Source organism: Macaca fascicularis, chromosome 16, assembly GCF_037993035.2.
Source record: "Macaca fascicularis isolate 582-1 chromosome 16, T2T-MFA8v1.1".
Taxonomy (NCBI): domain Eukaryota; kingdom Metazoa; phylum Chordata; class Mammalia; order Primates; family Cercopithecidae; genus Macaca; species Macaca fascicularis.
The window spans coordinates 7,408,267-7,424,993 of record NC_088390.1 but is presented as its reverse complement, the minus strand read 5'-3'; the positions used below and the strand labels follow the sequence as shown (position 1 = coordinate 7,424,993).

At 52.8% G+C, this 16,727-nt stretch overlaps 2 protein-coding genes across 7 annotated transcripts; both read right to left on the bottom strand.

Annotated features, from left to right (window-relative positions):
* Positions 1 to 11,703: 11,703 nt before the first annotated feature.
* TMEM95 (transmembrane protein 95) lies at positions 11,704 to 13,722 on the bottom strand. Of its 6 annotated transcripts, none has more exons than XM_045375454.3 (7): positions 13,544 to 13,722; positions 13,275 to 13,331; positions 12,998 to 13,078; positions 12,867 to 12,887; positions 12,646 to 12,750; positions 12,443 to 12,530; positions 11,704 to 12,322 (listed from the first exon to the last, which is right to left on the bottom strand). In XM_045375454.3, exons 1-7 carry the CDS (start codon positions 13,710 to 13,712, stop codon positions 12,289 to 12,291), a joined length of 555 nt encoding a protein of 184 aa, XP_045231389.2. In that variant the 5' UTR covers positions 13,713 to 13,722; the 3' UTR covers positions 11,704 to 12,288. The 6 variants fall into 6 exon arrangements, with proteins under 6 accessions (XP_045231389.2, XP_045231388.2, XP_005582798.3 ...); XM_045375453.2 differs by having other exon boundaries at positions 12,443 to 12,526; positions 12,638 to 12,726; XM_005582741.5 differs by having other exon boundaries at positions 12,646 to 12,726.
* Positions 13,723 to 13,965: 243 nt separating this feature from the next.
* KCTD11 (potassium channel tetramerization domain containing 11) lies at positions 13,966 to 16,726 on the bottom strand. Its single transcript, XM_005582739.4, has one exon. The coding sequence runs from the start codon at positions 15,942 to 15,944 to the stop codon at positions 15,246 to 15,248; it is 699 nt and encodes a 232-aa protein (XP_005582796.1). The 5' UTR covers positions 15,945 to 16,726; the 3' UTR covers positions 13,966 to 15,245.
* Between the last annotated feature and the right edge of the window lies 1 nt (position 16,727).

Here is a 16,727-nt window from a genome sequence, read left to right as displayed (position 1 = left end):
TTCAAAAAAAAAAAATTAGCTGGGCGTGGTGGCAGGCACCTGTAGTCCCAGCTACTTGGGAGGCTGAGGCAGGAGAATGGTGTGAACCCAGGAGGCAGAGATTATAGTGAGCTGAGATCGCGCCACTGCACTCCAGCCTGGGCGACAGAGCGAGACTTTTTTTTTGAGAAAAGGTGGCATGAGCCACTGCGCTCGGCCCCTACTCTACTTTAATTACACTATTTTACTGAGCTATAATCTATAGTCAGTAACATGTACACATTTAACTGTACGATATGATGAATTTCAACAAATGTACACATCTATTAATGTGGCTAAAGATCCAGAACATTTCTTTCATCCCATAAAGTTCCCTTGTATCTATTTTTAGTCAATTTCATCCCCCAGAGGGAACTACTACTCTGATTTTTAAGACCCAGTGATCTAGCCAGGCACAGTGGCTCACGCCTGTATTCCCAGCACTTTGGGAGGCCGAGGCAGGTGGATCACTTGAGGCCAGGAGTGCAAGACCAGCCTGGCCAACATGGTGAAACCCCATCTCTATTAAAAATACAAAAATTAGCCAGGCGTGGTGGCAGACACCTGTAATCCCAGCTACTTGGGAGGCTGGGGCAGGAGAATTGCTCCAACCTGGGAGGCAGAGGTTGCAGTAAGCTGAGATCATGCCACTGCACTCCAGCCTGGGCAACAGAGTGAGGCTTTGTCTCAAAACAAAAACAAAAACAAAAACAAAAAAACACTGGGCACAGTGGCTCAAGCCTATAATCCCAGCATTTTGGGAGGCTGGGCGGATCATGAGGTAAAGAGATCGAGATCATCTTGGCCAACATGGTAAAAACCTGTCTCTACTAAAAATACAAAAATTAGCTGGCTATGGTGGCGTGTGCCTGTAATCCCAGCTACTTGGGAGGCTGAGGCAGGAGAATTGCTTGAACCCGGGAGGTGGAGGCTGAAGTGAGCCAAGATTGCACCACTGCACTCCAGCCTGGGCAACAGAGTGAGACTCTATCAAGAACGAAGGGAGGGGCCGGGCGCGGTGGCTCAAGCCTGTAATCCCAGCACTTTGGGAGGCCGAGACGGGTGGATCACGAGGTCAGGAGATCAAGACCATCCTGGCTAACACGGTGAAACCCCGTCTCTACTAAAAAATACAAAAAACTAGCCGGGCGAGGTGGTGGGCGCCTGTAGTCCCAGCTACTTGAGAGGCTGAGGCAGGAGAATGGCGTGAACCCGGGAGGCGGAGCTTGCAGTGAGCTGAGATCCGGCCACTGCACTCCAGCCTGGGAGACAGAGCAAGACTCCGTCTCAAAAAAAAAAAAAAAAAAAAAAAAAAAAAAAAAAAAAAAAGAACGAAGGGAGGGAGGGAGGAAGGAAGGGAGGGAGGAAGGAAGGAAATTACATCACAAAGGATACAGATGAATAACCAGGTGGATGAGATGCTTCCAGCAAGGTTTGCGGGAGGGGTATGGAGCTTCCATGCCCTCTCTGGGCATGACATCCTCCCAGCACCTCCAAGCCTTCTCCAACCTGTAAGTTCTCTGAACTCCATTGTTTAGGGTTTTTATGGAGGCTCCATTATGTAGCATGATTGATTAAATCATTGGCCTTGGTAATTGAACTCATTGTCAGCTCCTCTCCTCTACCTGGAGGCTGGGGAGGGGGTTGAAAGTTCCAACCCTCTAATCACATGGTTGGTTCCTCCGGCAACCAGCCCCCATCCTCCAAGAGTCACTCCATCAGCATCAGCTCAGGTGTGGTTGAAAGGGGCTTAGAAATAACAGCAGATGCTCCTGGCACCACTATCACTCGGGAAATTCCAAGGGTTTCAGGAGCTCCGTGCCAGAGACCAGGGTAAAGATTAACCATATATTTCCATCACAGACAGAGGGGAGGCCGAGGAGACAGGGCACGGTGGGATGGACTCCAGGCTCAGGTCCTCTTCACCCTATCTTGCCTCAGCGGGGAACCGGAGGCAGAGACTCAAGCCTGCTTTAAGTTTGGGCTTGGAAAAAAAAAACAAAAAACCCAGGGAATTAGAACCCTTTTTTTTTTTTTTTTTTTTGAGATAGAGTCTCGCTCCTGTCACATTCAGCTCACTGCAACCTCTACCTCCCGGGTTCAAGCGATTCTCCTTCCTCAGCCTCTTGAGTAGCTGGGATTACAGGCATTGCACCACCATACCTGGCTAATGTTTTTTGTATTTTTAGTAGAGACAGGGTTTCACCATGTTGGCCAGGCTGGTCTTGAACTACTGACTTCAGGTGAGCCACCCACCTCGGCCTCCCAAAGTGCTAGGATTACAGGCGTGAGCCACTGCACCTGGCCTAGAAGCGTTTTTATTTCTCCCCTTCTCCTTATTTATTTCTTACTTTTTTTTTTTTTTTTTTTTTGAGATAGAGTCTCACTGTGTCGCCCAGGCTAGAGTGCAGTGGCACGATCTCAGCTTACTGCAACCTCTACTTCCCAGGTTCAAGTGATTCTCCTGCCTCAGCCTCCCAGGTAGCTGGGACTACAGGCACCTGCCACCACGCCAGACTAATTTTTGTATTTTTAGTAGAGACGGGGTTTCACCATGTTGGCCAGGCTGGTCTCGAACTCTTGACCTTACCTGCCTCAGCTTCCCAAAGTGTTGGGATTACAGGCGTGAGCCACCGCGCCGGCCTATTTTTTTTTTTTTTTTTTTTTTAATTCTTCAGCTAAAAGAGTGGAAGAGGTGATTTATTATAGGGTTGTTACACTCGGCCACAAATAAACACAGATATAGTCCAGAATGTCACAAGTCCAGGGCAGAGGACCAACATGGGCAGTTTTGTTTATGAGCAAGGTGGGTCTCAGAGGTGATCGGCGATCAGAGGGCGATGAAGTTCTAGATCCATTGAGACAAGCTCTAGACAGTAGCATGGAGTCCCACAGCTTGTACCAGCATCCCCAGCGCCCGGCATTCCCTGTTTCTGTTCCTGTGGCCTCCACGGTGCAAAAAGCTAGCGGTTTACTTGGACCTCTGCCTCATCTTTCTTCTTTTGCGCTTCAGCCTGCGCATTCGCTTCTTCCTCCACTTGGCTCTCATGGCGCAGAGGTTTCCAAGAAAACGACGCTGAGGCCGCGAGGCCGGCCTATTTTTTAACTTTTGGATTTAAGTTTCTCCCATTGCCACCTTTGCCCATAAAGAGGGTGGGATGTGGGGGAAGCACAGCCTGGTCATCCTAATCGCCATTAGGGAGCATCTCCTTCAGGCTGGGATGCAGCACCCATTAACACTCACACCTGGAGACCCAGATGGGCACCGCCCACTCCGACTGCCCTTCCCTAACCTCTGCCCCGCCCTGCAGGCTCTGCATCCGGGACTGAGGACCACATTCACAGCAGGAGGGCCAATTCTTCCCCCACGGGGAAAACAAGCAGAGAGGGTACTAAGCTGCTTGGTGGCCCTCACCGCCTTGGATGGGGGTGAGATGGGGGTGAGATGGGAGAGGCACAGATTGAGGGAGGCCCATTCCTGTGCAGAGGCCTCTCCATGCCAGTGAGGAACCACATTAGTACCTCCTTAGCTTCTCCTTCCCTGCTCTGATCCTGAGATCACCGAACTCTCCTCCTTCCACCTCCCACAAGCCAGGCTCTCAACAGGGGAAAGCACTTCGGCATCTTGGCCCGCTCTCCCCTGAGCCTCTGCTGGGAAAAGTCTTCCCAATCTGGCCTACCCTTGTCTCACTTTCTAAATGGGAAACACCTATCCCTGGCCAGGCGCGGTGGCTCATGCCTGTAATCCCAGCACTTTGGGAAGCCGAGGCAGGTGGATCACCTGAGGTCAGGAGTTCGAGACCAGTCTGGCCAAGATAGTGAAACCCCGTCTCTACTAAAAATACAAAAATTAGCCAGGCATGGTGGCAGGTGCCTGTAATCCCAGCTACTTGGGGGCTAAGGCAGAAGAATCGCTTGAACACAGGAGGTAGAGGTTGCAGTAAGCTGAGATCGCGCCACTGCACTCCAGCTTGAGTAACAGAGCGAGACTCCATCTCAAAAAAAAAAAAAAAAAAAAAAAAGGAGAAGATTCAAGAAGCCCTATGGAGAGCTCCACGTGTCAAGGAACTGAGGCATCCTGCTCACAGCCAACACCAACTTGCCAGGCATACAAGTGTGCCCATCTTGGAACCTGATCCTCCAGCCCTAGTCAAACCTTACATTTCTGCAGCCCTGACTGACATCTTGGATACAGCATCATGGGAGACCCTGAGCCAGAACCATGCTCCCAAATTTTTCTTTTCTGTTCTTTTTTTTTTTTTTTTTGAGACAGAGTCTCGCTCTGTCGCCCAGGCTGGAGTGCAGTGGCGAGATCTCAGCTCACTGCAAGCTCCGCCTCCCAGGTTCACACCATTCTCCTGCCTCAGCCTCCCGAGTAGCTGGGACTACAGGTGCCCGCCACCACGCCCGGCTAATTTTGTGTATTTTTGGTAGAGATGGGATTTCACCATGTTAGCCAGGATGGTCTTGATCTCCTGACCTCGTGATCTGCCCACCTCGGCCTCCCAAAGTGCTGGGATTACAGGCGTGAGCCACCACGCCCTGCTCTTTTTTCTTTTCTTTTCTTTCTTTCTTTCTTTCTTTTTTTTTTGAGACAGAATTTCACTCTGTTGCCTAGGCTAGAGTGCAGTGGTGCGATCTTGGCTGACTGCCACTTCTGCCTCCCGGGTTCAAGCAATTCTTCTGCCTCAGCCTCCCGAATAGCTGGAATTATAGGCGCCCACCACCATGGCCGGTTGTTTTTGTATTTTTAATAGAGACAGGGTTTCACCATGTTAGACAGGCTGTTCTCGAACTCCTGATTTCAGGTGATCTGCCTGCCTCAGCCTCCCAAAGTGCTGGGATTACAGGCGTGAGTCACTGTGCCCGGCCTTTTTTGTTCTTTTTTTAGACCCGGCGTCTTACTCTGTCACTCAGGCTAAAGTGCAATGGCACAATCATGGTTCACTGAGGCCTCGACCTCCCAGGCTCAAGCGATCTTTCTGCCTCACTCCCAGGTAGCTGGGACTATAAGCACACACCACCATGCCTGGCTAATATATATATATGTATATTAGAGATGCAGTCTTGCTCTGTTGTCCAGACTTGCCTTGAACTCCTGGCCTCAAGCAATCCTCCCACCTTGACCTCTCAAAGTGCTGAGATTTATAGATGTGAGCCACCCCACTCAGCCCCAAATTTCTAATCCACAGGCACTGTGAGAAAATAGTTATTCCTTTAGGCCCCTGAGTTTTAGAAAAACATGTTACATAGCTACAGATAACTAATACAGTGCATAAACTGCTTAGAATGGGCCAGGTATGGTGGCTCACGGCGGTAATCCCGGCATTTTGAGAGGCCAAGGTGGGTAGATCACCTGAGATTAGGAGTTCAAGACCAGACTGGCCAACATGGTGAAACTCCATCTCTACAAAAATACAAAGTTAGCCGGGCATGGTGGCACACGCCTGTAATCCCAGCTATTTGGGAGGCTGAGGCAGGAGAATTGTTTGAACCCGGGAGACGGAGGCTGCAGTGAGCTAAGATCGTGCCACTGCACTCCAGCCTGGGCAACAGAGCGAGACTCCATCTCAAAAAAAAAAAATGCTTAGACTGTCTGACACGCTGTCTCCGTACACATTAGCCATCATTAACTCCATTTTGCAGGCAGTAGGACTGAGGCTCAGCTTGCTGAAGTAATGTGCCCCGTGCACATGGCTAGGATGCACCTGGCCAGCCATGTCATAAACCCAAGACATTTAGTGCCACGTCCTAGGCTCCTTTTTCTGTCCCACTGAGCCAGTTATCTGTTTTGAAGGAATAATACCTAGTGGCATAAAAATCACTGTTTGATCATTCTCCTGGACTTTGTGAGTCAGGAATTCCAGCAGGACACTGTGCGGATGGTTAATCTCTGCTTTACAATATCTGGGGTCTTAGTAGGAAAATAAAAGTCTGGAGGTAACTGGACATCTGAGCGCTGCAATATCACTCGTATGTGTTTCAGGAGATGCTGGCGTTTGGTTGGGACCCCTCATAGGGACCCTTCCTGAAACCTGGGCCTCCTCAGAGATGGTGACTAGGTTCCAGACTGAGTACCCCAAGAGACAGCGGAAGCTGCCAGTTCCTTAAGGGGTGGGCCCAGAAAGTGGCATAGTGTCACTTCTCCCACATTCTATTGGTCAGCCAGACACAGACCCCAGATTCAAGGGAAGGATCCGTAGAACCTGCCTCTCCATGGAAGGCAGGTCAGAGAGGATTTGGGGGCCATTTAAAAACGTTTCTGCACCCACAGCAGCCTCCCTTGTTTGGGAGGTGTTCAGAAAAACCAGCCCTGCAGACCATACTCCAGTAGACTGGCTTTATGTGCACAGAAAGAAACACAGGCCCGGTGCTGTGGCTCTTGCCTGTAATCCCAACACTTTGGAAGGCCGAGGTGGGCGGATCACCTGAGCTCAGGAGTTCAAGACCAGAATGAGCAACATAGTGAGATAGTCTCTACCAAAAATTTCAAAATAGCCGGGTGTGGTGACATGTGCCTATAGACCAGCTACTTGGGAGGCTGAGGTAGGAGGATTGCTTGAGCCGGGGAGGCTAAGGCTGCAGTGAGCTGTGACTGCACCAGTACACTCCAGCCTGGACTACAGAGTGAGGCCCTGTCTCAATAAATAAATAAATAGGCTGGGCGCAGTGGCTCACGCCTGTAATCCCAACACTTTGGGAGGCCGAGGCAGGCGGATCACAAGGTTAGGAGATCGAGACCATCCTGGCTAACTTGGTGAAACCCTGTCTCCACTAAAAATACAAAAAAAATTAGCCGGGCGTGGTGGCGGGCACCTGTAGTCCCAGCTACTCCGGAGGCTGAGGCAGGAGAATGGCGTGAACCCAGGAGGTGGAGCTTGCAGTGAGCCAAGATCGCGCCACTGCACTCCAGCCTGGGCGACAAAGCGAGACTCTGTCTCAAAAAATAATAATAATAAAATAAATAAATAAATAAATAAACAAAATGCTTGAGACTGTGCCCCACGTATACTGTCACTCATTCAGCATTAGCTGTTATCTCTTATTTAAAGACATGCCTGCGCCACCATGCCTGGCTAATTTTTTGTATTTTTAGTAGAGACAGGGTTTCACTGTGTTAGCCAGGATGGTCTTGATCTCTTGACCTGGTGATCCGCCCGCCTCGGCCTCCCAAAGTGCTGGGATTACGGAGGTAAGCCACCGCGCCTGGCCTGGCCTCTATTTACCCTGACATTCAGGGCTCTCCATCAGTAGCTCCCACTTGTTCTATCTGCTCCTCAGGCCAGAGCTGTTCAAAGGTAGCCCTACCTGGAATCTCCACTTGAATGCCCCTGCCCGGGCATCTCAGATTCTGTATGTTCAAGCTCACCTTCCTCCCTGAGCCCGTCACCCCTCTGAGAACTCTTTGGAGCTTCATGGCAGTGCCAACTGTATCCTGGCCATTCTCTTCCTTCTCTTCCTGCCATGCCCACATGCCTGCTTCTCATCGGTTAGCAAGTGACCTACCTGTATAATACTTCCTGGAATCTGGCCCCCACACGTCCCTGTGGCTTTCTCTCTCAGCACTGCCCACCCAACGCATCCCCCACGGCCACACTGAATCACCTGTAGCTGCCCAAACACCTCCTGCTTTTTCATCTCTCATTGCCCAGGCTTGTCCTTATACCTGGGGTGTCTTTCTCCTTTGGCTCAGGCACAACCTCTTCTGAGAATCCTTCTCTGAGCCCCTGGGGGTGTCCCTTCTCTAGATGTCCCTCAGCTGTGTCACATCAAGGTGGTGCTGTTTCTTTACCAATCCATCTTCCCTCTGAACCATGCCCTGCCCTATTAAACCCCCAGCTAACAGGGTTTTTGTTTGTTTGTTTTCGAGACCGAGTCTCGCTCCATCACCCAGGCTAGAGTGCAGTGGCGCAATCTTGGCTCACTGTAACCCCCTCCTCCTGGGTTCAATAGATTCTCCTGCCTCAGCCTTCCGAGTAGCTGGGATTACAGGTACCTGCCACCACACCCGGCTAATTTTTGTATTTTTAGTAGATACGTGGTTTCACCATGTTGGCCAGGCTGATCTCGAACTCCTGACCTCAGGTGATCCAACTGCCCTGGCCTCCCAAAGTCTGGGATTACAGGCATGAGCCACTGTGCCTGGCCACCTAATGGTTTATCTTTGTTTCCACAGTGTTTAGCACATGGCAGCCTCCAAGTTGTGTCCCTGACAACCCCAGTCCCTTCTCTGAACCCTTGTGATATACATTCCCCTAGTAAGCTCTTCATAAGCATGTGGCACAAGAGATTGTTGGAGTTTGTGTTTCTTTCTTTCTTTCTTTCTTTTTTTAAGACAGGGTCTCACTCTGTCCTAACCTGGAGTGCAGTGGTGTGATCTCAGCTCACTTCAGCTTCGACTTCCTAGGCTCAAGTGATCTTCCCACCTCAGCCTCCTGAGTAGCTGGGACCACAGGCATGTGCCATCACACCCAGCTATATATTTTTTGTTTTTTTTGAGACGGAGTCTTGCTCTATCCCCTAGGCTGGAGTGCAGTGGCGCCGTCTCTGCTCACTGCAACCTCCGCCTCCCAGGTTCAAGCAATTCTCCTGCCTCAGCCTCCCAAGTAGCTGGGATTATAGGCATGTGCCACCATGCCCAGTTAATTTTTGTATTGTTAGTAGAGACAGGGTTTCACCATGTTGGTCAGGCTGGTCTTGAACTCCTGACTTCATGATCTACCCACCTTGGCCTCCCAAAGTGCTCGGATTACAGGCATGAGCCACCGTGCCCAGCCAACACACCCCACTAATTTTTAATTTCTTTTGTAGAGATGGGGTCTCACTATGTTGCCTAGGCTGGTCTCAAACCCCTGGGCTCAAGCGATCCTCCTGCCTTGGCTTCCCAACATGCCGGGATTACAGGTGTGAGCCACTGTGCCTGGCCCCAAGCATTTTATATTAGCTTATTTAGACTTCACAGCAATCCCATAAAGTAACTACTACTGAATTTCATTGAATTTATCATGAATTGTAATATATCATCAATTGTAATATATACCATTATTTTATTTAATTTTTTAATATTTAAATTTATTTATTTATTTATTTTTGAGACGGAATCTCGCTCTATTGCCCAGGCTGGAGTACGGTGGCATAATCTCAGCTCACTGCAACCTCTGCCTCTCAGGTTCAAGCGATTCCTCTGCCTCAGCCTCCTGAGTAGCTGGGATTACAGGCACCTGCTACCACGTCTGGCTAATTTTTGTATTTTTAGGAGAGATGGAGGTTTATCATGTTTTTCAGCTGGTCTTGAATTCCTGACCTCAAGTAATCCACCCGCCTTGGCCTCCCAAAGTGCTGGTTTTACAGTTGTGAGCCACCGTGCCCTGCTGATATACCATTATTTTATATACTAAGAAAAAAATACTATCCATTAAGCCATGGCATACCTTCAGTTTAAGATGCATTCTGACTTCAGAGATGTTCAAATGTAAACAGATTTAAAACGTTATATAGAGTCAATAAAATACATTTACTGCATTTAAAAGATGAGGCGGCCAGGTGCGGTGGCTCACACCTGTAATCCCAGCACTTTGGGAGGCTGAGGCAGGCGGATCACCTGAGGTCAGGAGTTCGAGACCATGCCAGCTAACATAGTAAAACCCCGTCTCTACTAAAAACATAAAAAATTAGCCCAGGGGGACTATAGTCCCGGCTACTCTGGAGGCTGAGGCAGGAGAATCGCTTGAACCCGGGAGGCAGAGGTTGCAGTGAGTGGAGATCGCGCCACTGCACTCCAGACTGGGCGACAGAGTGAGACTCCAACTCAAAAAATAAATATATAGATAAAATATGAGAAAACAGGCACAGAGAGGTTAAATAACTTGCCCATGATCCAGTAAGAGACAAAGCCAGGATTTGATTGAAACCAGGTAGCCCAACTCCAAAGCCCAAATTCTTGATCATCATTTGATGCAGGGCTGGGGGTTGTGAGCAGTGTGGAAGTTTTCAGGGAGGCCAGCGTGGCCGCTGAGGGTAAAGTGCATTCCACGGGAGCAGGCAGTCTGGTGGCGCCTCTGGGAGACTGGGGTCCACTGTGAGAGGGTTCTGGGTGGGCTGGGGCTATGGAAGGATGGGACAGACAGGATAGAGATCCTTGAAAACTGGGCAGGACTGACCACGCATGGTGGCTCATGCCTGTAATCCCAGCACTTTGGGAGGCCAAGGCAGGCGGATCACTCGAGGTCAGGAGTTCCTGACCAGCCTGGCCAACACGGTAAAACCCCGTCTCCATTAAAAATACTAAAAAAATTACCCAGGTTCATGCCTGTAATCCCAGCACTTTGGGAGGCCGAGGCAGGAGGATCACCTGAGGTCAGGAGTTTGAGACCAGCCTGGCCAACATGGCGAAACCACATCTCTACTAAAATACAAAAGTTAGCCAGGCGTGGTGGTGCATGCCTGTAATCCCAGGAGGCTGAGGCAGGAGAATCGATTGAACCCAGGAGGCAGAGGTTGCAGTGAGCTGAGATCGAACCACTGCACTCCAGCCTGAGCAACGGAGTGAGACTCTGTCTCAAAATAATGATAATAATAATAATAATAATTTGTGAAAAAAAATATATTGGAAAAAAGGGAGAGGTACGGCCAGGTGCAGCGGCTCACGCCTTAATCCCAGCACTTTAGGAGGCCGAGGTGGGTGGATCACCTGAGGTCAGGAGTTTGCCACCAGCCTGGCCAACATGGTGAAACCCTGTCTCTACTAAAAATACAAAAATTAGCCGGGCGTGGTGGCAGGCACCTGTAATCCCAGCTACTTGTGAGGCTGAGGCAGGAGAATCGTTTGAACCTGGGAGGTGGAGGTGGCAGTGAGCCAAGATCGTGCTATTGCATTCCAGCCTGGGCAACAAGAGCGAAATTCCGTCTCAAAAAAAAAAAAAAGAGAGAGGGAGAGGTACTACTGTGGAAGGGGTACGAGTTCTTCTTCCTATCATTAGGGCCTTTCTGGGCACCCCGGAACAATGATTCTAACCCTGGCTGTGGGTTACACTAACCAAGGCCCCATATAGGACCATTTATTCCAGAATCTCTGGAGATGGGGCCAAAGCACAGCAAGTTTTAAGGCTGCCCAGGTGGCTCTGATACACAGCTAGCTGAGAACGCTTACCCTGGAGCCTCGAGGTATCCAGTTTGAAAACCCCTGGGCTGGGATCCCTGCCAGGCCTAGGCACTCAGACTGTGCCTTGTGGTTGGCAACAGACCTCTCTTCTCATGTTCCATGTCCCATGTCCCACTCCCAAACCAAAAACTCCTGATAGGAAAGGGACCAAACACCAGGGTTTCTCAACCATGCTCTGACATTTTGTGTCTTTCTTTTCTTTCTTTCCTTTCTTTCTTCTTCTTCTTCTTCTTCTTTTTTTTTTCCTGTCTCCCTTTCCTGGTAAACACTGACATTTTGGACGGGATAATTCTTTGCTGTGGGGACTTTCCTATGCATTGCGGGATGGTTAGCAGCATCTCTGGTCTCTACCCACCAGAGACCAGTAGTTCATCTCCCCATTTAAAACAAAACGACTCCAGATGTTGCAAAATGTCTACCGGGGTGCAAAATCACCCCCATCTGAGAACCACTGTGCTACTCTGAGAGCCTCCCATCCTTCCCCTGCTCTCCCCAGTTGCAGACAGAGGCTAGGCAAAGGCAGAGGCCACGAACAGCAAGTTTAGTTAGGCGGCAGGACGGAGGCCTCTGAGGGAGGTCAGGGTTTGAAACTGTTAACACGATGGAGGGAGGGCATGCCCGCGAACCCACCGACGTGATCTCACTCTAGCGGGGTGAGTTTTCCAGAACACGCATTCCCGGATTCCTAATCAGTCACAGGAGGGCCTGGAATAGCTTCTGGGGCAGATGCCCCCGCTTTCCCGGAACAGGCAGAAGGGGGTGTGGGTGTGGTGGGAGTGGCGTAGGGGATTCTTTCCTTCTGTAGATATTTTCCTGGCATTGTTGACAGCTGTGTGATTGGTTGAGGGCTGGAGGGGAGGAACTTTCCAGCTGTGGGTGCCTGGGTTCCTGGGAAGCCGTCTGACACTGGGATTGTGGGGGGTCTGGGTTTTTGGGGATTTTCTTGTTTTTCATTATCTCACCAACCAGAAGCAGGGATGTCTGGGTTTTAGGGTCCGGAGACTGTTTTTGGAGCTGGGACTAAGGGGCTGGCTGGTTCTCCTCCAAGGGATGTAGAAGTTGTGAGTGCATACTCCTTAGAGCTGGAGGCTGGGAGGCTTTCAGCGTCTTCACAAGCCACTTTTTGCTTGGAGGTGGTGGGACCTGAGGGAAGACGGAGAATGGGAAGCCTATGGGAGGGGCCTGGGAGGGACAGAGGGAGGGAGGGTGGGCGGTGGAAGGCACTGGGTAGGGTAGGATTCCTGTCCTTATCCCAAAACTCACTCCACCAGGAGACTCAGAACACCCAGAAGCAGGACAGCTCCAAAGACGGAGAGGAGCAGAATCTTGGCTTCCCAAAGATCTTGACTTCCTGCAGGGAACCCAGGAGGCAGTGAATGATTGTGGAACGCACACTCACCGACGGGGGAGCCCAAGGGCTCAGGGATCTGGGCAAGGTGGGGCGGGGCCAGGGTGGGCGTGAGGACCTGGGAAGCAGCGCTTTCGGGGCCAGCAGGACACCTCCATCCCCTTGCAGGTGGAGCAGTTGTACAGCGTGGTGCTGCCCCCTGCAGGAGACAGCAGAGGCAACGCTGGGGAGGGGAGGCCGGGCCTCCACCCTGCCTGGTACCCAGCTTCTTCCTGCAGCTGCCAGGCCCTCCTCTGACACCCTGCAGGCCCCTTACTACCCCTTTCCTTTCCTACTCACGGCAGGCAGGGGGACAGAGAGCTGAAATGAAAGACAAGGAAGGGGTGAGGGTGTGTGTGGATGAGCTGCTCACCACACATCCCTTTGGCTGAGACGCTAGGCTCCCCTTGAGGCCCATCCCGTGTCGGTACCTTCCCTGGTGTACTCGGGGAGCTTGATCTTTCGAAGCCAACTCCAATATGAAGGGAGTGAGGAGAGAGCCTCTTTGATCTCTGGGGAGGCAGAGAGCAGCTCCGTTGCCCTGGGCCTCGATGGGGCCAGTGCCCCCTCCCTTCACCCAGCCCCCTCCCTGATCAGCCCTCCTGTCTCTGCCCCTCCACCCTTCCCCTCCCACCCCAGCCCCTGTCATCCACCCCTCTCCTTGGTGTCCTCCCAAGCCCCTAGGTCACTCTTTCCCCTTGACCTCACCCATGACCCTCAGGACTCTGTGAGTCTTCTCTGTGACTTTGTTCATGGACACCTCATCTGTGGAGATGGGCAAGGACCAGCAACTCCCTCACCAACTCAGGTTCTGGGGTCTCTTCTGACTTTCCCGGATATGGAGCTCTCTCAGAGAGAGAGGCCAGCATGTCCAGAAAGGGCCACAGATGGAGGGCACAGCTGGGAGGTCACATGCCACCCTCTGGGGGTATGGGGGTGAGTGCTTGCCGGACCCATCCCTGGATGTCTGATCCTACCTAAGGCAAAGGCCGAGAAGTCCGGGGAGGCCCCACATTCCTTCTGCCCGGCCTCCATCCGGCTGCAGAGCCGAGCCAGGCGGCCTGACAAGTCGTGGGCTGGGAGGCGGCAGAAGACACAAGCCTGGGCGGCTGCCAGGAAAACCCCGCCCAGTGCCAGCCTCCACATGAGGACCACTGGGGGATGGGGCGGGGCTGCCCCAGCTGGGCCGAGGAATGCTCTGCAGCCCTGGCTCCAGCCCTTGCCTGGAGGTTCTAGAGTGTTCCAGAACAATGGCACTGCCCATCCTCAGCTAGGGTAAAGCTGGGGCTCAAGGAACTGGGGTCCAGAAGACATCTCCAGCAGGCGATGAGCAGAGAAAACAGGGCTTCTGTTGTGAGGGGACAGCACCCCCAACCTGGCCCTCAACAGCCTTCACAAGTTTGTGGTTCCAAAAGCAGTTTTATTTTTCTCTCGTAAATCATGACCAGTGAGAAATAATGCGTGCCCCCCCCAGTGAAGAAGCTGTGCATGAGTATCCCACCCGCTCTGGGACCCAGAAATCCCATCCTTTCCCATCTCCTCCCCCACTGTCCCAAACTCTTCATCTCCTCTCTCTGCCCTGGGCAGCCTTGGGCCTTCCCCAGCTATCTCCTAGCAACAGGCCCATGGTTGCCTCAGCAACCAAGAGTTCCATACAGGCCTCAGAGGCCCAGCTAAGCCCAGTGACTTCTCTTACCTCTCACCGGGAAGATCCCAGTGACTCAAACCCCAACAGGCCCCTCCTGGCTACGTGGTGATGCATATACATGCGTGCACATAAACACACACACACACCCTGTGATTAAACTACTAATTGTCAGCCACCTCACAGGTATACCACAGACACACCCTGTGCCAGAAGAGTCGACTAGGCAACCCCAAACAGGCCTGGACATGCAGACATCACAGACACTGTAGGCAGCAACACAGATAGGAACCAGGATGCCATGGACCTATACATCAGTCAGACACACGGGCTGATATGCACGCACACATGAGGGAAGGCCAGGACCCAACAAATACTGCCCTCTTCCCCCTGGCCAGCCCTGCCATCAATAGAGGATTCTTCCAGATGAGGGATGCTCCAGCCCCATTGCCGTGGGGACTCTCCTAGCTCCCGTGCATCAACCTAGGGTGGGTTGTGGCCTTTCCACCTCCCTCAGTAGGTGGCTTGGAACACAGCAAAGAATTCCTCTTCCCATGTTCCAGAGTGCTCTGGCCTCTCATTGGTCAGGCCAGGCCAGGCCACCCAGCTTCAGGAGGAAAAGCCATGGTCCGAGAGACCGCACTGGGGAAATGCAAAGTCCTCCCTTTTCCCCAGACCTCAATATCCTTCCAGGGTTTTGCCAGGTCTGGTCTGGGTAAAGAGATGTTCCCCCCTTTTCCAGGCCCTTAAACACTGAGATCCAGATCAAGGAGAGACTGGAGGTCCCCAGCCTTAGGTGAGAACAAGCCAAGAGAACCCTCCCTACCCTCCCAGGGTCAGCACAGGTCGAGACCTTCCGGATCCTTTGTGAGTCCTTGCTGGGCCAGGTTGGGGAATTCCTGCCCACATCTGAGCTCCAGTCAGGCGCAGGAGGACCCCGACTCTCATAGCTCCTGAAGCAGAGCTGGAAAGAGGCTTCAGAGGTGCCAGTACCCCATTCTCTCTCCTCCCCACAATCAAACTGAGAAGAGTCCTCAGTGCCGGACAAAGCGCAGAGACCGGGAGTTGAGCAGGTCTTCGGGGTCGGGGAAGACAGAGTCTAGGCGGAAGCCGTGCTCGAGAGCCACCCGCAGCACCTCCTCCAGGAAGCTCGGCGTGCCCACCACCTCCCGCCGCGCTCCTGGCCCCCCAGTCCACAGCGGCTGCAGCCCCAGTCTCCCATACTCCACCTCGGGGAGTTCCACGGGGCGGGGGGCCCACTCCAGATGAAAATGTGGACTCCCCTCTGCCCTGTCCCCACTGGCCACACCAAATCGGGCCCGCAAAGCACCTAGACACTCCGGGTCGGTGCAGAAGAGGTTGGCTCGGAAGGTGTCCACCTGGGCGGAGCTCAGCTCATAGTGATGGGGTCCCCGGCGAGCAGAGAAGTGCACCAGGCGGGGGCTGGCATCGACATCTGCGTGGAGCAGGGCAGCTGTGGGTGCGGGGGTCCCCCGGGAGGCCTCCAGTTCCCGCAGCGCGTCCAGGAGGGGCCGGATCTGGTAGAAGTCAGCCTCTGCCCTGAGCAGCGCTGTCTCTCCGTACCCGCGGGGGAGGTCCAGGCGGCCCAGCCTCAGGAAATTGAGGATGTGCCGGAAGGCCTTGCCATCCCGGTCGATGAAGTAGTGGCCGCCTCCTTGCGGATTGAGGTTAGGAGGCATGGGGGTGCCGGCCCTAAACATGGCCCCCAGCATGGAGTCTGGGAAGCGGGTCAGGGTCTCCAAAGTGGTGGAATATAGCGTGCCCCCCACATTCAGGGTCACGGGGCCCCCAAAGGAGGGGGGCGAAGAGGGCACAGGAGGAGGAGAAATTTTGGGAAGCACAGGAGACACCGAAAGAAAAGAAAAGGCACAACTTCCTGGGTGTGTGCAGAATTGGGTCGAAGCTGTCAGATTCGCTGGGTTGGAGGCACAGGTGGAGCACACGCAGTAAGGTTTGGGGCTCACCCCAGCTACTTTGGTGGTGGATGGGGAGCTCGTCTCAGGACACAGAAATCCCCAAAGGGTTGAGAGAAGAGATTGAAAGAGCAGAGGGCAGCCAGAAAGGGGAAAGGAGCTTGAGGTTTGGACGTATCCGATTTGAGGTGGTCAGCGACACCCCTCTGTGATCTTCAGACAGTGGGTTTCCGGAATCCAACCAGCAGATGACGGTGGCGAGCACAGGGCCGACTCCGAAGAGCTGGTTTCCGAGACCCCGGGCAGATCGCTGCCGCCGTGGACGAGTTCCCCAGGGCTCTGGGGCCACTCAGAGGCCTGGCCTGGCTGCCGGCGCGGGTCCCAGGAGATGGATAGGGAACTGACGGGAGCTGATGGCGGAGCCCCCTTATATCCGCCGGGGAGCGACGATGCGTGTGCTCAGCCCGGGCTGGGAGTGTCCGAGGGCTCTGATGGAAACAGCCAGGAGTCTCGGGACCCGGCCGCGCCGCCTTCCCTGGGTGTCGCCGCAGCCGCTGAGGCCCTCTCCGCCCCCAGGAAGTG